Source organism: Chiloscyllium punctatum, chromosome 18, assembly GCF_047496795.1.
Source record: "Chiloscyllium punctatum isolate Juve2018m chromosome 18, sChiPun1.3, whole genome shotgun sequence".
Classification (NCBI taxonomy): domain Eukaryota; kingdom Metazoa; phylum Chordata; class Chondrichthyes; order Orectolobiformes; family Hemiscylliidae; genus Chiloscyllium; species Chiloscyllium punctatum.
Genome location: NC_092756.1, coordinates 80,201,853 through 80,228,610, shown reverse-complemented (window position 1 = coordinate 80,228,610; position 26,758 = coordinate 80,201,853). Strand labels below are relative to the sequence as shown.

Below are 26,758 nucleotides of genomic sequence, written 5' to 3'. Positions count from 1 at the left end.
GAGCCCTGATCATTTCCAGATTTAAACTTCCTGTACAATCATTCCCCTGGTATTAGCTTTCAACAGTATCTTCTTGTATTAGGAGGATTAGACAAAGGGCAGAAGAGACAACTCTTTATGGGCTGGCTTGCGATTGACAAAATAGGCTGTGGTACTTGTGTGTCAGGCTAAACAAATTATACTCCTGCCTTGAGCAGAGTTATCAACCCTTTCACTTTGGAATTATCTACATTGCTCCCCCCCACCCTGCTCGCTGCAAATTTTCACCTATTCTGAAGATGCTGACAGTGTCAGTGACAGCAACCCTGGCTAAGTACTCATGGATCAGGTTCAGTCATTGGTAATGAGTGGCAGTAGGTTGCGTGGCTACGCCAGCAAAGTCCCGGAGATTGCATCTTCATATCGGGGCTGTGGAGAAGCAGCTCCCACGTGGGATGCCTGCACTCTAGTCAGCAGCAGGGACTCTGACTAACCTTTCCTGTCAATCACTGTGGAGCAGAGTAACTTGCAGCACCAGCTGACTCGCGGTTAAGATCAGCAAACTTAGTGCAGTTCCAATTTGCAGACTACAGTCCCCAGTTCCAAACTAAAGACAGAAGAAAAATTGGAAATATGACAAGTGGACTGTCAGCCCCTTGATGGCAGAAGGGGCAAGCTAAGGTGTTGGGTGTACACCAACTGCACAAAGAGGAGAAGCAAACTCCAAGAGAAAACGGAACAAAACGAGGCAGCAACAAAACAAAAATCAAAAGGAAAGAAAAGCTGATTTTAACCAATCAAGAGGCAGATTTAAATTGCTAGTTAACAGATTGTTACAAGCAGGAAGGAGAAACGATTCAATGCTAGCACAAACAGCCCCTCATTCAGTGATAAGAACATAAAGAAACAAGATGTGGAAAGCCACAAGGTCGACCAAATATAAGAGCTCTCCTCAGGGAATGACGTGAAAGCTTGGTACTCGAAATGGCAGGAACATGCAAAAGAAATAAGCTCTTGACTGCTGAGCGTATGGAGACTGCAGCCTTCAGCGTATACGCTTTCTGCAAGTGGGGAGGTGAGAATGACTGAAGACCTCAAAAGCATTGAGCTGCTGCATAATGACTATCCAAAGTATCTGAAGTCAGGAAAGGATTGGCATTATATAAACTTGAAAGTTCCAAGTAGTTACATTTAATAACTGACCTGAAATAAATCTAAAAGCAAGGTTCTCCCTGTGATCAACTCTAGAACATACTCCACAACCCACCAGACAATAATACTTTAGAAAATAAAATTTGACGAACTGTGAACCCTGCTTCCTGGGTACAGAGTGAGGATTAGCTTACATTTGGCCATGCTGGAGAGCTCAAGATTTCTTACCGTAATTGGATTCAGCAACTCCCCAGGCCCCTAACTCACTGATTGCGGTTATGCAAAAATCAGAACTGTTAGTATGTGTGCGCGCGCACGCGCTAATTCCAGATTCAATCCCATTCCTGTGGGGTGAGTCTCTCTCAACCAGATCTGGTTGAACAAGCTGCAGTCTGCCAAGGTGCCCACTGTGCACTGTGGTTGAACTGAAATGATGAGGGGTACAGATAGTGCAGAATCACCTCCTGTGAATAAACAGCTGACTAGCACCACTGTCAAAACATTTCACCAAAATAACGCCACTTGGCAGAGAACAACGGCCAGCACTCAAACCATACTCCACCAAAGACAAAGTGCTTACAGAACAGGGCAGGGGGAGGGCAAACACCGGTAAGGAAATACAGTAAACAAAGATTTTGGACCCCACAATTTTATGTAAATACAAGTCAGCATCTGGTTAACCTCACAGTTGCAAGCGCACGATTCCAGCATTCTGACCACAGTTTAACATGCAAAACATTCATCACACAATCCCACTCTATAAAGGTTTTCCAAGAAGTAATCTTACTTTAATAAGTGTTGGCATGGGTTTGGCAGCTGGGGACAACACACCATTTGCCAATTTTGCTGTCTGTTGGTCAGATGCTGGCTTGGACTTGCTCAATTCTGTCCCAGTTGGCAATGATACAAGATACTGCAAAGAGAATAAATTAATTATGAAAAATGATGGCAAACTTTCCAAATCCATCTCACAAAACCTTGCAAAACACCAAGAAACGCCAATTCTCTCTGAGGAAAAGTTTAATGTTTAAAGTGACATCTCCTCTTTTGTGGATCTGAGAAGCCAACATGATTCCCTGCTTAAGGATCAATCGGTATTCAGGTTTAACTGATGTTACACCCCCCACCCTACCCCCAAACAAAGGAGGAGAATTCTGGACTGAATCAAATTCAATAAACTCTTTGAAGCAAACACAAAAATGAAACAAAGACCTCCGGATGCTAAGATCTGAAACAAACAAAAACAGAAGTTGCTGGAGAATTGCCCAGTGACTTGAGTCCAGAAACGTTATGTTTGTTTCTCTCGCCACAGATGCTGCTAAACCTGCTGAGTTTCTCCAACAAGTCCCCGAAGCAAATCCCATAATTTTCCATTTGGGCATCTCAGCTGAGCTTGGCATGCAGTATGTGGAGTGTTTTAAAAGTGTTTGAGATGTCACGGTATTGCGGTAAGTAATTACATATAAATGACCATCCCACCAAGTCTGCGCTGGCTGTCTGTAACAGAGCAGTCACCTTGTGCCATTTCTCTCCCCTTTACTCCCTGTAAACTGTCCTCTTCACATAAATGATCCAATTCTCTTTCACCAGCCACAAGTGAAGTTGTGGCGTGCACACTCACTGCATTCTACGTGCTCAGCACTGGCTGCATGAGAAAGATCTTCCCTATCAGCATCGCTTCCTTTGCTCCACAGCTCAAACTGGTGCCCTCTAGCTCTTGATCCTTCCACCAATGGGAATGGTTTTGCTCCACCTACACGTCCATCAAATCACCCCTCAACTGTTTATTTTCCACAGGGAACAGCCTAGCTTCTCCACTCCATCTCCACAACTTCATCATCCTTGTGAAATTGTTTTTGCACCTTCTCATAACGCCTTCACATCTTTCTGAAAGGTGGCCAGAACTAGATGCAACGTCCCCGCTGAAGCCAGTATCTTTCACAGGTTTGTCAAGTAGTTCTTGCTTTTGGACATTATGCCCCTTTATTTAAGAGCCGAGGATCCTGCAAGCTTTTCAAATCATTCTCTCAAACTGCCTTGCCATCTTCAATAACGTGTGCACATCAATTCCAAGGTCCCTCTGGTCCTGTATCCCCTTTAGAAATGGTCCCTTTAATTTATTTTAGCTCCCCACGTTGTTGGAACCAATATTAATCATTCACATGTCTCTTCAATCGATTCATTTGCAATTTTGCAGCCCATTCCATCAACCAACACCCTTCTGGAGGTTCAACAATGTCACTCCCTGTTCACAATACTTACAAGTCGTGCTGCATCTGAACATTTTAATAGTAGTGTCATGTCAACAAGCCCAATCATCGAATCATGGAGCACAGAAACTGGTGATTCAACCCACCATATCTACGTCAACACACATACACTACCTAAACTAACCCCATTTACCTGTACTTGGTCTTTAAACCACTATCCCCTGGCATTTCAAGCGCTCATCCAGATTCTTCTCAAACATTGCTCGAAGACCTACCTCAACCACTCTCTCAGGCAGCACGGTCCATACTTCGACCAACCTCTGGGTGAAAAACAGTTTCCCCAGGACCAATCTGAACCACTTACTCCTCACCTTTAAACATATCCTCTCTGGTCTGAGACAGTTGCCACGAGGGAGATGACTTTCACAATCGACCCTATCTCTGCTTCTTATAATTTTGTATATATCTCAATCAGACTCCCTGCCCCTCAGCCTCCTCTGCTCGAGGGAAAATCAATGAAGCCTGTCCAGTCTCTCCTCAAACCTAAACCTTTCCATTTCAGGCAATATCCTGGTGAATCTCCTCTGCACCCTCTCCAGTTCTTCCATGAGTATGCCAACCAGAACTGCTTATTGCATCAGTGGCCTAACCAATGCTCTATAAAGTTTCAACAAGACTTCACTGCTCCGTTTTCTACCCCACCCCAGGTTAATGAAGGCAAGTATCCTGTTTGCCTTCACCACCCTGTGTGCTGACACCTTCGAAGGCCTATAAACTTGTACACTAAGGTCCCCTAAATATCTCAGTACTCCCTTGGGGCCTAGCATTCACTGTGTAAATCCTTCCCTTATAAGGCTTCTCAAAATGAACCTTACACTTATCGGGATTAAATTCCACCCAATTGCTCTGCCCACTTTACCTGCTGATCAATATCAGACTGTAACCGGAGACCATCCTCCTGATTACCAACATCACCACCAACTATCGTGTCATCTGCAATCTCACTAATTATACCTTTGTCATTCACATCCAAGTCGTTAATGTACATAACAGAGAGCAAGGGTCCCAGCAGCAAACTCCGAGGTACACTGTTGGCTTCCAATCACAAAAATACCCTCCCCACCTTCACCTATGCCTTGGATGCTTTAATATTAGATTAGATTAGATTAGATTAGATTACTTACAGTGTGGAAACAGGCCCTTCGGCCCAACAAGTCCACACCGCCCCGCCGAAGTGCAACCCACCCATACCCCTACATCTACCCCTTACCTAACACTACGGGCAATTTAGCATGGCCAATTCACCTGACCTGCACATCTTTGGAGTGTGGGAGGAAACCGGAGCACCCGGAGGAAACCCACGCAGACACGGGGAGAATGTGCAAACTCCACACAGTCAGTCGCCTGAGGCAGGAATTGAACCCAGGTCTCTGGCGCTATGAGGCAGCAGTGCTAACCACTGTGCCACCGTGCCGCCCAATATCTCAAGAGCTATTGTCCTGATACCAGTTTGAGGAATGCCACAAAAAAACCTTCCTAAACACAACTGTTCACCTCCACCATTTCCTGTTAACTTTGTGCCCAGGTTGCCATTGACTCACTTCAATCCATGCTTTGATTATGCTCACCGCCATTATACAGCAGGAGAAAGCAAGGTCTGCAGATCAGAAAAGCGTGGGGCTGGAAAAGCACAACAGGTCAGGCAGCACCTAAGGAGCATTAGAGTTGATGTCTCAAGCATAAGCTCTTCATCAGGAATGTGGGGCGGAGGAAGGGAGCAGTGAGATAAATAGGAGGGTGGGGATGGGGCTGGAGGTGATGTAGCTGGGAAGGTGATAGGTAGATGCAGCGAGGGGATGGGTGGGTGATATTGATAGGTCAACAGGGAGGGTGGAGTGGATAGGTGGGAAGGAAGATGGATAGATACGACATGTCAAAAGTGCAGAGTTGGAGGGTTAGATGAGGTGGGGGGAGGGGAGAGTAGTGAAGTCAATGTTGATACTGTGTGTTCAAGGGCCCCAAGACAGAAGAGGCATTCGACCACTGGTCATTGGGTGGCTTAGATTTGGCAGTGGAGGAGCCCAGGACTTGCATGCCCTTGGAAAAGTGGGAGGGGGAGTTGAGGTGGTCGGCCACAGGTGAGTGGGGTTGTTTGGGGTGTGTTCCCCAGAGATGTTCCCTGAAATGTGCTCCAAGTTGGCATGTATCTGGAGATTAGTGGGGTGGAAGGTGAGGACCAGGGGAAGTTCTATCCTCATTGCGTTTGGAGGGATGGGGTTTCAGGGCGGAGGTACGGGAAATGGAGGAGGGCATTAGTGATCAGCACATCTCTTCCATTTCCTGCATCCCTCCAACTGCAACAAGGATAGAACACCACCTGTCCTCACCTTCCACCCTACTAATCTCCTGATACAGTGGATTATCTTTCGCCATTTCCGCCACCTATAATCAGACCCCACCACCAGAGATATATTTCCTTCTCCTGCCGCAGAGACCATTCCCTCTGTGCCTCTCTCTTTCTCATTAGGTCCACGTGCCCCATCCCCCCCAACCACCCTCCACTCCCAGGACCTTCCCTTGCCACCTTACGAGGTGTGAAACCTGTGCCCACACCTCCCTCCTTACCTCCGTCCAAGGATCTTGTCACATCCGGCAGAGATTTTCCTGCACATCCAAACACCTCATCTACTATGTCTGTTGCTCTCAATGTGGTCTGCTCTACATTGGGAGACAAGATGCCAACTCGCGGAACATTTCAGGGAACATCTCTGGGGGACACTCACTAAACAACCCCACTGCCCTGTGGCCAACCACTTCAACTGCCTCTCCCACTCTGCCAGGGACTTGTGAATCCTGGGCCTCCTCCACTGCCAAATAAATCACCCAACAACTAGAAGAACAACAATTAACCTTCCGCCTACGGACCCTATAACCACACGGCATCGACACTGAACTTCACCAGTTTGCTCATCGCCCCTCCCCCCACCTCATCCCAGATCCAACCCTCCAACTCAGCACTACCCTCTTGAACTTTCCTACCTACCCATCTTCCTTCCCACCTATCTGGTCCACCCTCCCCTCTGACCTATCACTATCACTTCCAACCTGCACCTACCCATCGCCTTCCCAGCCACCTTAGCCCCACCCTCACCCTCTGATTTATCTCTCAGCCCCCTTCCTCCGCTCCCGCCCCACATTTCTGTTTTAGAGGCGATCTGTATAATGAACGGGGAGTGGTCAGCTCCCTAGCTGAGCAGTTTAGTTCAATCCAGAACTAGTTGGGAGCTCAACAGTGAACTGTGTGGAAACAAACACTCTCTCTCTCTGCCCTAACTTCAAGAGGATTTGCTTATTGGGACTGTTGGTTATATTCACAAACAGCAAAATTAAGTCTAGCTTGGATAGACTGAGTTCTGTAGGGGTCCTTCATTCTGTTCTGTGTGTTTCATTGCGTAATTGTGTGAATGAAGTTTTGGTCTGTTTTAAAACCTGGTAGTTAACCTCACTAACGTAATCTGGGTAATTTTCACTGTACACTTACCAAAACAAATTGCAAAGTTATGGTGTGGGCTGCCTGCCTAAGAATGTTTTGGGTGGTCTGGCCTAGTCCATAAACACTTCAAATGCCTTCTGAAAGTCCACATACATCACATCAAAAGCACTGCCCTCACCCAATCCCTCCAAACCAGAGTCAAACAAATCAGTTCAATATAATTTGTCAATAATAAGTCCATGCTGACTTTCCTTAATTAACCTATAGTTGCACAATTGATGATTCTTTTTATTCCAAATATTGTTTTCTACAAGTTTCCCCAACATCAAGTGGCCTGAAGTTGTGGGTTTTATCCTTCTGTGAACAAAGACATAATATCTGCAATTCTCCAAATCCTCTGGCACCACACCTATACCTAAAGTGGAGTGGAAGATGTTGGCTCGAGCCCCTACAACCTCTTCACTGTCCTTGGGTTCAGCTCATCAAGTCTCAGTGCTTTATCAACTTGAGGTACAATCAACTGTTCCCTAGACTTAGAAAGGGCAATGGATACAAGCAACAGGCATTGATGAAGCATTCAAATATGATCACGCATACCAAGTATACAGGCTGCTTTGTCAACTGGTGGAAAGTAAAGCATGTTGTGAAATATGTGACGTCAGATTTCATGATAGCAGGAGGTCAGAATGAGGCAATTTAGTTAGTAAATTAAGAATGTTCCAGTTACTGGTCAATGATTACTTGCAAATGATGATTCTTGATAAAGAACATGAGGTGGTAACTCAAAGGCAGTGATGAGTACTAGAACACTTGATAGAACCTGTAACACTCTCCCAGGTCAAGGAAGCCACAGTTAGATGCAAGATTACATGGTTTTTCTGCAGAAAAGACACACTGAAGTCATGAGCAATGCTTTCCCATTTCCTACATCATGCTGCAGTCTGTTCTGAATCAGATAGCCAGGTTGGTCCAGTTCCAAGGGCAGTCCTCTACTATCCGTTCACATCAAAGAGCAACTACATGGTGACTTCAAACATAAGCCATAACGGTGAGGGAACGGCTGAACAGGAAGAACAACCTTCACTTCTAAAGCAATTCATTCAACCTCCTATCACCCCAAAGTACTTTATATCCAATAAACTATTGTTGAAAAGTAATCATTGCTGTAATGTAGGAAATGCAGCACTCAGCATGCCTCGCAAACAGCAATGAGGCTATGGCCAGATGCACTCTAATAGTAAAGTTGGTGAAAAGATAAACATTGGACTTCTCCCCACGAGGGTGTTAATGTCTCCCCTAACAGCATCAACCTCGGGTTTTATGCTTAAATTCCTGAGTAAGCCCACAACTTTCTGACCGTGAGACAACAGTGCTAACCACTCAGCCATGTTTAGGCTGAGGCAAACCCACAATGCCAGAGTTAGAGGGCTCTTATCCACACATTTCACCAAAATGCCCAGAGACACCAAATGCAGACTGAATGACTGCTGCACAGAAGATCTCCTCTCATTTGTGAGCATTAACCTAAATTTCCATAGGTTTGTACTTGGATTCTCATCCTTACTCAATCTGATATATCTAACCTCAGCCTGCTGCACCATCCCAGTGAAGTGCAACGCAAGCTTGATAAACAGAATGTCATCTTTTGACCAGGCACTTCACAGCCTTCTAGACACAATGGATTCAACAACTTTGAAGGATAAACACTGTCTCACCATTTTATTCTCTCCCCAATGTTCCCATGCTAAACTAGTCCCTGCTGACAGGGCAGCCACTTACAGGCAGCTGTCGGTGCTGCAGTCAAATAAAAATAACCTTGCTGCAATGTGCATTTGGCCCATATCCCTCCAAATATTTCTTATTCAATAACTTATCCAAATGTCTTTTAAACATTGTAACTGTACCCTCATCCACCACTTCCTCTGGAAGTTCATTCCACACACAAACCACTGTGTAAAAAAATAGTTGCTTTTCATATCCTTTGCAAATCTTTCTCCTCTCACCTTAAAAGTAGGCCACCCCTTGTTTTGAACTCCCCCACCCTAGGGAAAACACACCTGCTATTCACCTTATCTATCTCCCTCATTGTTTTATAAATCTCTGTAAGGTCACCTCTCAACCTCCTACGTTCTAGTGAAAAAAGCCATTCATGTTTTCTGTGCCCTATGACTTTATAAACCTCTGAGGTCACTCCTCAACCTCCAAAACTCCAGTGAACAAAGTTCCAGTCCATTTTTAAACTCAAACCCTCCACCCCCAACAACAACCTGCTAATCTTTTCTGAACCCTTTCCAACTTAATAATATCCTTCCTATAACAGGGTGACAGGAACTGCACACAGTGGTCCACCAGAGGCCTCACCAACATCCTGTACAACTTCAACATGATGCCTCAATTCCTACACTCAAAGCTCTGAGCAATGAAGTCAAGTTTGCTAAATGCCATAATTACCCTGTCTGTCTTGGGATGCAAATTTCAAAGAATTATGTACCGAACTCCTAGGTCTCTGTTCTACAACACTACCCAGGGCTTTATCACTAATTGTCTAAGTCCTGCCTTTGTTTGTTTTACCAAAACGCAATACCTCGCATTTAACCAAATTAAACTCCACCCACCACTCCTCAGCCCATTGACCCAACAGACGACTACGCTACCCAATATACACAAAGCCCACTTTCCAGCAGTTGGGCCATAGCCTTCAATTTATGACACTTCAGGTGCTCACCCAAGTCCTTTTTAAAGGTTTGAGGCATCCCACCTCAGGCAGTGCATTCCAGATTCCAACCACTCTGGGTAGAAAAATAATCTTTCCTCCAATCCCCTCCAAACCTCTTGCCCCTTCGTCTTAAAATTATGTCCCCTTGTCATTGACCCTTCAACGATCTCATTTTCAGTTACAGATTGAAAGTGACCGGTAACAAGGATTAGAGGGAACATGAGCAAAAACCTTTTCACTAGAAGCTGGTGGGTGCCTGGAAATCAGAGTCCCTACAGTGTGGAAGGAGGCCATTCTACCCATCAAGTCCATACCAACCTCCCAAATAGTATCCCACTCAGCCGCACACCCCTACTGTATCCCTCTAACCCTGCATTTCCCATGGTGAACCCACTTAACATATGCATCCCTGGACACTGCAGGGCTATTCAGCATGGCCAATCCACCTAACCTGCACATCTCTGAATTGTGGGAGGAAACCTACGCAGGCACAAGGGGAATGTACAAAGTCTGCACAGTCGCCTGAAGGTGGGATTTGAACCCAGGTAGCACTGTGAGGCAGCAGTGGTAACCGCTGAGCCACTGTGCTGTCTAGTTTTGGCGGTTCAAGCAGAAATCCTGTGGCCACCTGTCAAGCACAGCCACAGAGCAGGTGCTGGGAAATGGTATTCAAGTGAATGGTTTGTGCGGTTCCTCCGCACCATCCTGCTGCCTGGTGGACGGTGCCAACATTTGATGCATAATCAAAAACAGTGTCGCATTTATTCATGTCATTTGGCCCTGCCAGCGAACAACGTGCTTAAGTAAACAGTGAAGTATAATCCACAGATTCCAACATTTTTACATTCCAGAAAGATGTTGCAGACACAGTGGGCTTAATGGCCCCCTTCTGTACTCTAACCTATTCACAGGTCCAAAGGCCACAGCCCTGAAAAGTTGGCTCCATTTCTCTCTTCCCACAGATGTTGCCAGACCTCCTGAACATTTTTCACACTATTTTTAAATTCGGATCTCTGGCATATTTTGCTTTTGCATTGCTGTAGCAGAAATTAATTATTGATCACCAAGGTAGAGTAACATTCAGCAGCTACAAGCATCTCTCGCATTTACGTTCCCACCACATTGCTGCGAGGTTATTTTTATTTTACAGCAGCACCAACAGCTGCCTGTAAGTGGTTTCCCCGTTGGTAGGTATTCAGTAATCTAAAACTCCCACTGACCTTCTCTTGGCAGCAGTGCTCTGTGGTCCTCCATGACCTGCCATCAGAACCACCTCCTCTGTGAAGAGGGAGCTAGGGAGGCAACTTTTGACACTACTCACCCATAAACCCCAAGTGAAAGCAAGGAACCAGCTCAATATGAAAGGCCACCTCAACCACGAGGTGAAAAACATTTCAGAAGCAATGATGCCGGCCACAGTTGAATAGCTCACCAAAAGGCAATATAAGCAAGAATGGATGCACAGAGGCCAGTTGCCAGTCCGTGCAACTTTACACAGGATAAAGTGAGGGAAACAACAGCAGCAGTTAAACAGGCACTTAGCAGTACAAAGCTTGACTACTGCTCTTAAAAATAAACATGGTTAAAGCTTTTCAGCTTACACTCATCAGGACAGAATTGCAAGAATACTACATCATCTGGCACTTGTCAGGACAGAATTGCAAGAATGCTAAATTTCAAAGGAACCAAACAATGTAGTTTGGCGTTCTTGCCGAGTGCAATATTAATTGTCTTTCTGAGATGTAGTATTCTTGCAATTCTGTCCTGACAAGTGCCAGATGAAAAACCTCACAAGCCCATCTCGTTCTTTCAGCATTCTCAAGAGCAGTATTGTTTTGGAACTTCCTCCGCACCATCTTGCTAACTGGTGAACGGTGCCAACATTTGATGCATAATCGAAAACAGTGTTGTCTTTATTCAGGTCATTTGGCCCTGCCAGCGAACCGCGGGCTTAAATAAACAGTGAAGTATAATCCACAGATTCCAACATTTTTACATTCCAGAAAGAAACGAAAGATTTATCCCAACAGAAGAGATCACAAATTGAAGTCAAGTCAACAACGATAAGTTGATTTTCTATATCAAAATGTAATTTAGGGAGCTTAGTCGAAACAGAGTGGTCAGTACCTGGGTTGAACAAGAAAGAAGGGGATGGTGTGGATCAATCGATCTTGCTTCTGTGGGGGATGGCAATGACCCCAATGACTCCTGGCTTCCTGGCTGCTCTGGTGAAAGGGCATCACTGCTGTCTTCATCAAACGATGAATTGTCTGCCAAGGCAGAGTACGGCACATGATTATCTGTGGGAGAAAGTGCAACAACACTACATTAACAACTGGGCAGGGAAATTAATTTCCTTTGCGATTGATTGCCCTGCACACTGACAGAAATTACACTCACAAACATCAAGCCGTCACCCCAGCCATTGAAGGCAGCTCTCCTCTCAGTCCAGGGCACCTTAAAAATCAAAGAGTGCTTGGCCATGCAGTAAGATCACTTGATCCAAATCAATCCAGTCAATACACCTTGAAGTACAATCCAACAAATTCAACAATATTTATTGTTTCAGGAATTTAAATGGCACGGTGACTCGGTGGTTAGCACCACTGTCTCACAGCGCCAGAGACCCAGGCTCGATTCTACCCTTGGGGGACAATGTGGAGTTTGCACATTCTCCCTGTGCCTGACTGGGTTTCATCCAAGCGCTCCAGTTTCTTCCCTCATTCCCAAGATGTGCAGGTTAGATGGTATGGTCATGTTGAATTGCCCGTAATGTCCAGGGATATGTAAACTAGGAGGGTTAGCAATGGGTAAGGCAGGATGACAGGGATAAGGATAGAATCTGGGTGGGATGCTCTTTGGAGGGTCATTTTAGGCTCAATGGACTGAATGGCCTGCGTCCACACTAGGGATTTGAAGAATTACTAAAAGCATCAAAGCTTTTACAAAACTTCATTTAGTTCTGCTGTTCATTAGTCTGCCTGCATCAGCTTGGGATATAAACAATGCTCTTGTGCCAATTTTCCATACAAGCAGAACCACAGTTATTCCACTTCAGCTTTCTTCCCTGCACTCCAGAGCGCCTTGCTCTCAAACTTGCGATTCAGTGCCTGGAGATCTGAAAGCACTCTAACTTGGGACTTCATGAGGCTTCTCTCACAATGCCAGCAGCATTACCACCAGCGGCTTCTTATTCCCACTCCATTCCCACCCTGCGCCTACTCAGTCCCGTTCCCATCAATGGAATCTCCTAGGAGAGGCAAATTACAAACACACTGAAAACACCAAATTGGACTGGAAAAGCCTGACTTTCTAAAGTCACTCTGAGAAGTGTGTGCAAATGCAAACAATACCTCAAATAGCAGCAATGGCTCACTTCAGTTTGGAATGCTATCCTGAAAGAACAGTACAGAAGACTTTCTCACTCAAGACTGTCACAATCAATAGAGAGTTCGTGAATTGCAACTCATTCTACAAGCATTTTCACTGTTGCAAATGAAAACAGGTTCATTGGGATTTTTTGTTTTTATTAAATTCTTTCAATTTTACCTCACCTGTTGCTGTCAACATGCTTCACAACAACTTGGATTTTATAGAGCACTTGATAAAATGCTGTTTTGGCAGAGCATGTTCTCACAAAAATGACATTGAGCCACATGGCAGGAAAGCTTAGTCACAGAGGGGGTTTTAAGGGGCAATAAAAGGGAGGAGAGAGGCACAGAGCCACAGAAGCTCTGCACATTTCAAAGCTCAGGGTCTAAGGCAGCTGAAGACATGGGAGTGGAGATGAGCAAGAGGTTAAATTTGCAGAAGTACAACAATCCAGGGTCATTGCATGGCCAGGAACAATCAATCAATCAGATACAGGGCAGGGTGAGACCACAAAGGGACTTGCAATCAAAGGTTGAGGATTTTAAAATCAAATTTCTGCCATTACAGTATCAACAGCCCATTAAGTGAACAGTTTTAAACAATGAAAGGCCACCTTAAGACCAGGCTACATTTAATCAGCCTCTATTCTTTGAGTTGCCCAATTCAGTGTGGAACTTGGGACTGCACTAGACTAAAACTAGATAAAATGCCAGTGATTGACTGCCCTTTCACTATAAGGGATTAGTCAACCAACAACCATCTATAAACATCGCAAGTGGTTGAAAACGAAGGTGACATCTACCAAGGGACTGCTGGGGAGTGTGGCCATGCTCACTCAAAATATCACAACTCTCCTCGCCATCTGTAATGCAGAATTTTAAATATACAAAAAAAACCCCACAAAAATTGAACTTCACAACCTAAACAACAACAAACACTGCAGTCCAACTGAACACCAAGTGAAAAGGTCAGGGAGAATATTTCACCTCATTTCCAATCCTATACTGTTTCACACATATTGCTTGCCAGATCCATATCTGACAGTGCCTAGGTTAATATGGAAATATCCGAAATAAGCGATGAAAGCTTTACTTCCTGGATTTCGATGCCCACTTAAGATGAAGGATGCTCAGTGTTGGGGAACAGAGCATCTTCTTGTTTAGGGGCATAGCGAGTTGGGAGTACTCCAAGGTCAGGTATAATGGAGCCACACCTAGAATAAAATTCCTCAAGCTCAAGTGAACTTGGCAGCTCTCTGCTGCTTTCCCCATTTAAATTTTGAGAGCCTGGAGCTTTGGAAAGGATCAACTCAGCACCAACTACTCAATGATAGGTTAGGGCTGCAAGCACAGTCAGCATGTGATGTTCACAAATTAACACAAACACACACTCTTAATTCATGGTGAGTAGAGCTTCATGGTGCATGACTAGGAAAGGGAAGGAGTATATCTCTCTGCACCACTCTGCCTCTCAAACTTAAAATCTTTTTTGATAAGTGGAGAGCAGTAATTTGAGGATGTTTATGAATAGAATCACACGCACAGGCATTGTACTGGGAGCTAATTTCTGCTTCAAGTATGTGTGAATCAACATCTGACCTGAATCCATGCCCAATGGGCCTTGGTTGCTTGTGTTAAATATAATACCGTGGGAGGCAAGGTGTCTGAGGGCAATGGGTTACAACAATGAGATCATAGCTGTGCACTGTGCCAGAATGACCAAACGGGACAAACCAGGAATTGGCACGTAGCACATCACAAACATCTCCCTTGGTATGACCCATCCTGTGTTCAGTGTACAGCTTTGAATGACACTGCACTGGCTGAACAGATTGATAGAATGCAGTTATTTCCTACCCACAGTAAGCAATGTTACAAAATGATGCATAAATATGTCAGATAAGCTTCCAGTTCCAGTCCAACAGACTTAGAGTACGAAGGCAATACAAGGGGATTGATCTTCATCTTTGGGATAGTGACAAATTTCTTCTTCAACTCTCAAGAAATTAGTACTACTGGAAAAAAATCACAAGAACAAAGAGAGTTTGGCTACCGTGGGGCAGAAACAGAGCAAAAGACTGCAACTAATTGGGCTGATCTTTCAACAAGCTGAAACAGGCACAATGAGCCAAATGACCTTGCTCTGTGCTGTACACTCTTAGGATTTGTCACTTTGCACATTCTTCTTTTACATGTCACCTGGACTCAGAAGTAAATTGCATCAAGATTTCAACAATGCTGCCTTGTTGCAGTTTAATATAAAAGTCAGTTGTCAAAAAACAAAGGGTAACATTTGAAGTTGCTCCATTTAACATTCTGGAACTCTCCATTAGTCATCAACTCTAGATTGCTGTGTTTCAGTTTATTTAGAGTTGTAGAGTTCTGTGCAGCACAGAAATAGACCCTTCGGTCCGACTCATCCGTGCCGACTCGATATCCTAAACTAATCTAGTCCCATTTGCCAGCACTTGGCCCACACCCCTCTAAACCCTTCCTATTCATGGATTCATCCAGATACCTTTTAAATGTTGTAACTGTAGCAGCCTCCGCAACTTCCTCTAGCAGCTCATTCCATATGTGCGCTACCCTGTGTGTGAAAAAAGTTGCCCCTTCGGTCCCTTTTAAATCTTTCTTCTCTCACCCTTAAACCTATGCCCTCTAGTTTTGAGCTCCCCTCCCCTGGGAAACAGACCCTGGCTATTCACTCTGTCCATGGCCCTTATTTTATAAACCTCTTTAAAGGTTTCTCTTAGCCTCCAATGTTGCAAGGAAAACAGCCCCAGCCTGTTCAGCCTCTCCCCTATAGTCCAAACCCTCTAACCCTGGCAACGTTCTTGTGAATCTTTTCTGAACCCTTTCAAGTTTAACAACATCTTTCTTACAGCAAGGAGACCAGAACTGAATGCATGCTTTTTAAATAATTTTTGTTTGGCAGTGGGGTCACTGGCAAAGCCAACATTTGTGCTGATCAACCTTCTCAAATCAGTGCAATCTATTTTTTGTAGGTACCCCCATGGAGCTACTGGAAAGGTAGGTCCAGGATTTTAACCCCAAAAGGATGTTAGCGAGCCAGACAGATGTTTTGACAATTGGACAGTTTCATGATCACCATTACAGGCATTCTTTCAACTCTGAATACAATAATTTACACGCTGCCGTGTGGAGATTTGATCCCTGGTCCCTAGAGCATTAATTAACCTGAATCTCTGGGTTGTGAATCCAATAACATTACCATTATGGTACTGACCCCTTGTATATGGATAGGTAGAAGTTACTCAGAAAGTATGACTGTTCCCTCCTCCATTATACTACCCACTAAATGACAATACACTACCTCCAAGCTCAATAATAAGTAGCATGTTTGTTCTATTAAAATAGCAGCATAGGGGCATTGTGCTGGACTAGTAACCTATAGGACCAGGTCAATACTCCAGAGTTGAGAGTTCCAATTCCACCATGCCGGCTGTTAGAATTCAAGTTGCTGCATATACTTGATTTGGAGGCGCCTGTGTTGGATTGGGGTGGTACCTGGAGGAGGAAAGCTAGTGCTTCCAAATAAACCTGTTGGACTATAACCTGGTGTTGTGAGATTTTTAACTTCGTATGTACTCGAGTAATAATCGCTCTCATATAAAAGTCAACACCCTATTTTTGGCCAAATAACCTGGAATTTTCCAAATATCTCATATAAAGGTTGACCGTTGTTCTTCACAGATAACAGATTGTTTATGAGTCAGTGTGTCAACTGTCACGTCCCGCTCCAGCTTTCCAGTCTGCCGGTTGCTCCTCTCGCTCCCAGTCTTCCGGTCCGCTTGCTGTTGTCTTCCGCTCTGGGTCTTCACAATTATCATAATTCATTTTGTTTTCTTTATCCATTTAGAGACCAGTTGGGCGTCTGCTAATGACACGGTATGAATTTTGACAGGCATGAATTTCCGCCCCTCAAAAATAGTATCCATGTAATAGTCGACCCCCATAATTTAACCGTAAAAAGTAGTCAAAAGAAAATTGACTATTACTCAAGTATATCTGGTAAATTAATGAATAAACCTGTAATATAAACCTTGCTTCAGTAATAATGAAGTTACTACCAACTGTTGTAACAAAAATCCAATTCACTAATGTTTTAGGGAAGGAAATCTACCGTCTTCACCCAGTTTTGTTTACACATGACTCAGATCTACAGCAATGTGGTTGACCCTTGATTGCCCTCTGATATCGCCCATCAAGCTATTCAATTATACCAAACGGCTACGAAACAGACTGCAACAATTTGAGTTGGCAGCTCACCATCATCTTCTCGAGTCAGGTAAGACTGACAGTGAATGCAGGCCTGGCCAGTGACACCCACATCCCATGAAATAAAGAGAGAAAAAGCTGCTGGGTATAAGTAATTTGGACAACATGGGGCAAAAACAATCAAGCAGTGACAAATCTAGAAGATGATTTTTCAATGGACAGCATAATGCCAATGTGCTTTTCAAGAAACTGTAGACTGAAATGAGAAAGAACTGCTTTAAAAAAAAAGTGTTTTAAAAGGGTGCTGCAGTTTTGAAAAGCAAGCGACCTGATAGCCATGACATGCATCGTAAATAACTGTTCAAACAAGCAGTCATTGAAATTTAAGTTGCTGAGGGTGATGTACTGCTAAAGCTCGCAACAACAGTAAGTAGATTGGTCTATGGACTAGTGACCAGTTATTGATGACAGAGACCTTTGTCTGTCAGCAACTGAGAGACTGGGTCTTGGATAGCTGAACCTCTTGGAGCTGGGACAAAGTCAGAGAAAGAGAGAAGCATTCAGTTCTTTCTCAGCTGGGGACCAGTCTCTCTGTTCTCTGCAGACAAAACCAACTTTAATCCTGAAGAAAAGCAGTTTATGTCCTACAATAATTGTTGTAAACTGTGGTGGTTTTTTGATTGAGAAGTCAGAAACCTTTTATAAGTGAACTGGGCACTCTTAGCAACCTTCTTTCTGAAGAAAGACAATTGAAGCATCAGGCTGGCCAGCAGTAGAATCATAAGGATAACCTCAACAACAGAATTTAAGAACAAAGACTACTAAAACTGACTTTCCCAGCTACCCAGAACCTATTTTACCCTGTTTGTCTAACTGTCTGTGAGGGATTAGAGTTTGAATTAATTGTGATATATGCCAACAGTTTATTACTGTTACCCGGGGATGGTCTAATTACTTATAATAAACTCATTTTTATTTCAAATACAAACTACGGCTGTGATTTCTATGAACGACAGTCCGAAAGTCAGATAAATTGGGGAGCTGTGCGTAATTTGTAACGTCTTTTAAGTGTGTAACAAGCCAGAATAGCAGGGTATGATTTCCAGCACACTACCCAAAGTGAGGTGTAACAAGATCAAAAGCTGGTTTGATTCCCAAGGGAGCACACATTGGGCCTGGGCTCACCAAATTTCACAGTAGGTACAGATAATTTGGTATGGCACCCGAGTGTTGCCCGGGGTCACTGTGTGGGCGGCATGGTGGCACAGTGGTTAGCACTGCTGCCCCTCAGTGTTATATTAGAGCTTTCCAATAAAGGCATTTTTCTTTTGCCTCAGTGTCAAGCCCCTTCCTTCCCAAGCATCCAGCCATCGGGGCTTGACAGTCGGAGACAACGTGGAGCCATGTCACTTGCCCATCAATCCAGCTAGATGTGCTCAGTACGAGTCAGCACAGAAAAACCTCTGAATTTCCTTCCCCTTCCTCAAAAATTGACAGCTACTGAGGGACGTTGTCTCATATCAGTCAACTCTAGAAAGATAAAACATATACCTTGATGTGATCACACCTGGTGACTACTGAAGAAAAATAGGAAGAGGAACAACAAGAGAATTATACTGCAGCTTTACAAAGCAGCTGACAGGTATGGTGCATTTACTAAAATGGTTGGTCCACACTCACCTATGATGGCCTCTTTTACGCTGGAGTCCACTGGAAGGATGTTCTTCTCCACCAACTCCATGGGGCCAGGCCGCTGGGCAATCTTCTCATTCAGGTCGTCAGCTAGCCGTGCCCGCTTCAGCTTCATCTGAGTGGCTTGGAGGGAGGGCTCTGCCGAAGTTTCTGCAGGACATCGGGATGTACCCAGTCAATTCAATCTGCATTTAGTACTTTGATACTTTAACAGCTCAAACTGGGATCGAACGCAACACTTTCATCCTTCAGAAAAAAATTATTCCTCATCTTCAATCTCCAATCCGCTCTCTCAAGACAGACATTGTAATAGGCAAGAAAATATTAGGGGGCGGGGGGGAAAACCATTTCCAGATTTTCACCTGCATCCAACCACTTGAAAACCAGTAAAACCATAATTGAATATCTCCACCTGGAGTCCAGGCTGGGTCTGGGAGCTCACTAACTGGGGAACAATGGGTATGGATTTGCTTCTTTGCCATGCAGGCGCTGGATGGCTGAAACTGAAAATGCTGGCAATGTTCAGTGAGCCTAGTAATACAGAGAAAACAAGTCAACATGAACTTTGTTTCTCTCTTTAACCTGAGATGGTGAATCTTGTGAAATTTGTTGCCTCAGAGGGCTATGGAAGCCAAGTCATTGAGTGCCTTCAAAACAGAAATTGATATGTTGCTGATTAGTGAAAGGATGAAGGGTTATAGGAAGAAGGCAGGAGATTAGGATTGAGAAACATACCAGCCATGAGCAAGTCTGGGGGAGCAAACACAATAGCTCGAAAGGCCTAATTCTGCTTCACATTTAATGGTCACAGACGCTGCCAGACTTGCTGAGCACCTGCAGCGTTTTCTATCGTTTAACTCTCTATCTCACCACCTGCAAACTTTGGCAATTTCTTTAAGCGAGCGCTCTGGAGTATAACTGTGTACAAATCGCACGTGCCATTCATTCTCTCCAGCCTAGTCATGGACCTAAAAGTCTAAAACTTTGATTCATTGGTCTAGAGATTTCTGAAGTGTAAATCAGATGTAATCGGTCAGAATCTTAACAACTTAGCCCTTTTGTTGTTGCATCCTGTTGTAGCTTAGGACACTTTTGCATTCTTCTTATCCTTAGCAAACCAACTATACTGCTCCGTCCTTGTACATCAACTTGCAATCCCACTTGACATCCATAATTGTGATTTTGCTTTAACAAGAGACTTTCTATTATTGCAAATATAGCCTCATGTAATGTCAGGATCATAAACAAATCTGACCTTTAATATTAGATGCTAAGGCACAGTTTATATTTCAGCTTTTCTTTAAAGAGAAAAGTGGATTATGTTGAATTGCAACTTAATCCTCTGTATATGATTATGAAACCAACAGCTGTTCACCATTGTAAGAAAGTTCAGATAACAGGGGCATGCCCAATGTGAGGAATTTAGGATGTGAGGATCTTGTTTACTCCAAGGATAACAGTTGCTGAGGAAGTTACCAACGAAAGTCAAATGTGTGAACAGGTTTGTGGATATTTCGACACATTCTCGCATGGAAAGGGAGCAGAGATCTGGGCTGGAAAGGTAACTGCAGTGGGTCAGAAAGAAACAAACTTGTTGACTTGAATGGCCTTTTCAAATTAAGAACTCTTTATTCTGCACAGGCTGCTTCTGCCAGGACATTTGAGCACAGGGAACACAGTCACACAACATGACTATTCAGCATGAGGTACTTCTCTTTTTTTTAAATTTGCTTTCACATCCAAAACCACACAAGGGTTGCAGAGTATAATAGTTTGTGGGAGGCAAGAGCTTCCAATTCACTTGTCGTCCTGTTTGAAATGTTAAAGACAGCTATACACTGCAATGTCAACCTTTTATGTCAGTGCAGTCCTGCTGGGCCACTTTCCCTTTGATATTTGCCAGCACACACCTCATCAGCAATGCAGAAGTGCATGTCAACCACTGTCTGCCAACATCTGAGAGCAACTGTTGAATGAGTTACTCTTCACAACTGGTTGCGGTTCATCCCACTGGACCAAGCAGACTGTGCAAATTCCTTGGCTCTAACATCCCTTTCAGTTCAATTCATTTCAGCTGAGCTTAGAGCAGCATCAACAAAAGGACAATGTTGTAGAGAGCATGGCAGGGTATCAAGACAGGAATACAGGGCTCAATCATGTAGCAGTGGGGTATCTCATAGCCCAACCTGACAAGACTGCCGTGGGAACCCATCAGCTCAGAAACGGTTATGTGTTGTAACTTGTTGCTGGTGCATGGTATAAGGAAACGGGGCATCTGGGACCTTGATGAACAGCAGACAAGCAGGGGCTCGCAAAGTACAAGAATCACAATTTCCTGGCAAAATTCAAATCTCTTCTGCGGTCACGCAAGAGGACTTTGAAAACTGGCAATTTTTAAAAATCACCCTTCTCCATACGTGCAAACGATTACATTCAGATGTGCAACCGAGACTTGAGACCAGACTGATGTAATTGGAAGACAGGACCCAGAGCACATTGCTTTGTTGAGCCTGAAGTGATTATGCACAACATCGTAATGTGCACCTCATGCTTACATATATGAGGAAGTTAGAAGGTGACAATGCATGTGGTTCTAACGTCAGTGTTGGAACATGGAGGATATTCCAAGTCCAGGTACACAGAGCAGGTAACAGGCTCCAATGACTCGGAGCAGCTTGGGACACATTTACCTCAGAGAAGCCCAATACTGAGTGGTTAGGTGCACTTACTGAGGCATGAAACTGGGTGGGGTTGATGAAAGACCAAATGCCTAGTGATATTATTGGTAGTCTATGAATCCAGAAACTCAGCTTATGTTCAGGGGACCGGGGTTCAAATCCTGCCATGACAGATGGTGGAATTTTAATTCAAGTTTTAAAATCTGGATCTAAGAACCTACTCACATTTGTGAAATTATTGTCATTTATCACAAAAACCCACTTGGATCACTCATGTTCTTCCGGGAATATAATCTGCCATCCTTTCCTGGTCTGACCTACACGTGACTCCTGACCAACAGCAATGTGGTTGGCTCTTAACTGTCCTCTGGGTAATTAGGGATGGGCAATAAATAGCAACACCCACATCCCACAAATGAATGAATTTTTGAGAAATTGTCTCAGCATTTATTAACAAATCAGTCCAATGCGATGAAAAGATTAAGAAAGAAAGAGATGAACGATTGAAAATAGTAAATTGAACTTGTTAAGAACGAGAAGCAAAAAAGGAAATTGTGGAATGAAGGGGGATAAAATAAACTAAGAAGATAATTTCAAAAGCTACCATTTTAATTTATAAAAACAATTTATAACCTATTCATGATTATGACCGAGATGGATTAGTTTTGCATTATCTTAAAGTGGTCACCAAACCGTTGATTACCAGCCTTTTTCTGTGGGGTAATTAATATTGAATTCCAGCAAGTTCTATAAATAATGATTAAGGGTCTGATTTTGTTTCAGCAAAACAGACAGCTGAGGGACATAAATCAAGCAGCAAGTTCGAGAGATTTGCAACTCTGGCTGAATGACTTGAATTCCACCCACATCCCCTCCCCATTTCCCTGAATTTTCTGGCTAAATTTGACGTCAACATCATACTTCATTAACACATCATCACTTTTCCAACAAAATCTTGCCAGATTTTTAAAAAATTTCCACTCGGTTAACTCTGAAAAGCAAGGTTAACTTTGATGTACAGCTCATAAAGCAAACAATGATGGCTACTCCTCGAAGTGGCTATCATGCGCAGAGCCTCAGCATTTAAAGTTCAACTAAATTTTCATTGCCAAACCTATCGGTTGGGCAATCACTTAGCTGCCACACTACAATTGGATTCATTGCTGTTCATATTCAAACTACAGAGGAACCTCGATTATCTGGCAATTATTCGAATTTCAAATTATCTGGCCAGGATCGGAAGGCTAAACTGCATTATCCAGTATTTGATTATCCGAACATTCAATTATCTGAACAAAATACTCCCCGGCTGTGTCGTCCAGATAATCAAGTCTCCTCTGTATACCAAACTCCTCCATAGCAGTGGGAGGTGGCAGTGTTGTGCTGTCTCATTTGTTCAAATTTTCAACTGATCCACAGCTTCAATATCATTGCAGCATCCATCACACAATCTTACATGGAGGCCTAATATAAAAACAAAGTGCTGGAAAAGGTCAGCAGCTCTGCCAAACTTAGGACCAGCTCTGAAGAGAAGTCCTACTGGACTCGGAATGTTAACTTTAAGTATTTTGAGTTTCTAGGGAGCCTTACCTTCAAGTATGTGCATCCTGACCAACTCTGCTCTCTCCGGACGTGAACGGATCTTTCTTTTCAGATAGTCCTCAGTCTGCATTTTTCAAGAAAATAAAAAGGATTATGTCAAGAATCCAGGAGACTGAGAATGTCAGAATGCAGCACTCATTACAGTGAAGATGGGAAACAATTGAGAGAACACCACTCGTTAGAGTTGCAATCACTTACAATTTACTTATTCAGATGTACGAAGCGAGATAGAAACTCAGACTACAGCTGAGCATTACACCCCCCCCCCCCCCCACCCCCCCACAAGCCCTGTGGGCAAGTCTGCAGACTGAGAAAAAGCACTGAGCATTTCAAATTTTTACATTCAATTTTGAGCGGTCTTTCTTCAGTTAAAATGGGGATCACATTGGAAGCAGACTAAGAGAATAAAGTTACTCCCAACGTTCAGATATCTATCCATTAAACAATAGGTTATCACCACAAATCCAGGTGGAAACTGAGTCCAGAAGTTAAATCTCCAAAGTCTACTGTACTTTTTTTTTTAATTCTAGAAAGACTGACCAGAATTTTTCAATAGCCCATATCACAAGTGGGAGCCATGCAGCAAGCTAGATTATAAAATGCATAGCCCATGGCTTTCCAATAAGTAGCCTTGTTGGTACAATGGGATTTAGAATATCCTACCCAATGCCACCTCAGCTCCTGACTGGGTTACATTTTGTTTTAAGCAAAAACATTAATTTCCAGTCAAAAGCTTAAATACAATTCTATTGGCAAGGGAGAGAGTTTTAAATTTGAATGCACACGGTCATTACCATCTACTGCACAAATATATTTGACAATTTTTAAAGATCTATTGTGATTTTTTTTTTTAAGGTTTGGGGATGCTTTCCAACAGTGACTTTTACAAGAAGGAAGGGTCAATTCTCCAATATTTATTTTCTTCCTTGTACAATTGCTCCTTTAGGTAGATCAGAGGCAAAAAAAAACTTTCAGAGAGGAAGGAGCAAGATTTACATATCTGTGTTAAAGTTGCTTACCCGTGCCCTCTCCAAGCTTCTCCTCTGTTCGTGAAATGCAGCAGGACTCTTCAGAGCTGTAACAACGAGCAAAGTTAAATAGCAGCAACAAGGTGCATTTAAATAAGAGATAGTCATAAATATCATCCAAACATATTTCACATCAGTTGTCATACAATATTTCACACTCAGACACATCAGGAAATGGACAAGAACTGGGCCAAAAGCACAGGTTTTTAGCAGCAGCTTAGAAAGGATGAGAAGGAAAAAAGGCAAGGGGTTTAATGGATAGAATTTCAGAACACAGGGCTGAAGCAGTTGACGTACAACAGATCAATGGAGAGCCAACACCAATCTCAAATGTGCAACAGATTAGAATTGAAGGAGTGCAGTGTTGGTGGGCTAGGATGTCTTAAATACTAGAATGAGAATTCTGAGGCACTGCTGGACCAGGAACCAATTTACATGAGTGAGCGCATGGGAAATGGAGAATGGGTCCAAATGCATATTAGGGCAGAGGCAGCACTTTTGGATACAGGTCAATTTTAAAAGTGGACGGAAAATGGGGAAACCAGCTAGAAAAAGGAATGGAGTAGTCTAATACAAGGCTCTCGGGAGCAGATGAGCTGGGACAATAACATGCAGGTGGAAGCAAGCCGTGGAAAATTCACCTTCATGAAACAAAACTGTTTTCTGAGCAAGATTTTTGTAATTCAATAAATTAATTTGGGTAAGTACAAGGTTTGGAGGAATATGGGCCAGGAGCAGGCTAATGAGACTGGTTTAGTCTGGGAACATGGTCAGCATGGACGAGTTGGACCGAAGGGTCTGTTTTCCATGCTGCATGATTCTATGACTCAGTGCTGATGCAGAGAGGAGAAATTTAACAAGGCAGCTTAAATGTTGCAAACAACGGATTTCAGCCAGCAAGCATCATTATTCCTACAAGCTGGTACCTCCACGTGTTAAAGTGAGGATTTACATGAGCTGCCACTCGTGAAATGTCTAAATGAATTACAGTCAAAGCTTTTTTTCCCCTTTGACTGAGTGAATGGCTCATATATCCAGCATTTCCATTTTATTCATTAATGTCATGTTTAATCACAAACACTAGAAAGGAACAGGACCCACTGTGGGATCACAGCTTTCCTTTTTTTTCCTCAGAGCTTGGAAAGCATTTGCTAAAGCTCAGGGGAGACCTGGGTCAACGCACAGCCACAGTTAGCTGGATGGGCTGCCAGAGGTCAAACTGGTGCCAACAGTATAGGGCTTCGATCACTGTTCTACCTGGGGTGGATGTAGGGCTAGCCTCTCTTCCAGACCTGTGATGGAGGTCATGACCCCAAAGGTCAGCCCTGCCTTTGAGTATTAAACTCAAGAGGTAGCAGAACAAGGATCATACACACAACTTTGCACACCCGAGGATGCAACAACCCAGCGTGCTCTGGCCAAAGACCTGATCGGCCAAATGGTCTATGATTCTATGCTCAGTTTCTAGGAGATCCTCAGTCTGTCGGTAAATAGAACATTTCTGAAGTGAGAAGAAGATACATTAACGGTGCTGGGTTTTAGGATGAGAATGGAGGACTGAAGGGTTGAGCAGTCACAAGGATGAGTGCAATGGCTGTGGGTGAGTGGAAAAGGTACACAGTGGAGTCAAAAGAGTGTGTCAAGGCAGCAATGGCTACACAGGAATCTAAGAAGGAGGAGGAGTTTGCAATAGATACTTTGGGATGCAGCAAATTGGTGAATGCCAATCAAGTCAGACGAAGAGTGGAACTTACTCCAGGCTGCATAGATGGTAGCAGAAGTTTGAACAGTAGTTGTTGTTCAGGGGGAAGATTGTCTTGGCATGGTTGAAGAAATCAAGTTTAATGATGACAGTTGCTAAATGATAGCTGCAGGTGAGGTACAGTTGGCTCCTTTGTGGGGCAATCTAAAACAAGGGGCCACAATTTCAAGCGAAAGAATGGCAGGTTTAAAACAGAGATGAAGATGAAGATGAATGACTTCTCTCAAAGGGTCACGAATCTGTGGAATTGAACATACCAGAGACACCCTGATACTGAATAAGTTTAAAGTGGAGTTAGACAGATTTTTAATTAGAAACAGGTTATGGACTTATGGGGAGTGGGCAGAAAAGTGGAATTCGGTCAATTTGAGATCAGTCACCGAGTAAATGGCAAAGAAGACTCAAGATGCTGAATACTCCCAGTTCCTATAATAGGTTCGCTCAAATCAAACTTTACAGAATGTCACTTCAAAATCCTGTAAATAATTGCAAATGAAAAGGAGAAACCTGACAGTCAAATATGTTAAGAAATCTTTTCTTATGTAATTGTATTAAATCCCTATTACACAGCTAGGGGTATGAATTGAGAACTAAGCTTAGGGGAGAAAATTGAAGAGTCAGGAGACAGTCTTTGACTGGTTACAGTAAACAAGGCAGGTGTCAAAGAATGCAGAACCAAGTCTACCCATGCCACAAGCAGGAGATTGCGTGTGTGGGGTCTATGTCCAAACTCATGTGAAGGGGAGGTAAATGAAATTGATTTTAAAATGTACACCATGCAGCTTTGAGCTCAGAGGCTGCAGTGATTTAACACAATAAATGTTAATTCACCAAGA

General features: G+C 43.5%; 1 protein-coding gene across 6 annotated transcripts in view; it reads right to left on the bottom strand.

Annotated features, from left to right (window-relative positions):
* The window catches only part of LOC140489239 (myocardin-related transcription factor A-like), a 207,482-nt gene that overhangs the window by 24,762 nt on the left and 155,962 nt on the right, over nt 1-26,758 (bottom strand). For all 6 annotated transcript variants that reach the window (XM_072588561.1, XM_072588564.1, XM_072588559.1 and 3 more), the window contains 5 exons: nt 24,152-24,207; nt 23,121-23,196; nt 18,841-19,002; nt 11,678-11,850; nt 1,919-2,044 (listed from right to left, as the gene is read on the bottom strand). In XM_072588561.1, the coding sequence (XP_072444662.1) occupies nt 1,919-2,044; nt 11,678-11,850; nt 18,841-19,002; nt 23,121-23,196; nt 24,152-24,207 (593 nt within the window). The remainder of the gene's footprint in view (nt 1-1,918; nt 2,045-11,677; nt 11,851-18,840; nt 19,003-23,120; nt 23,197-24,151; nt 24,208-26,758) is intronic.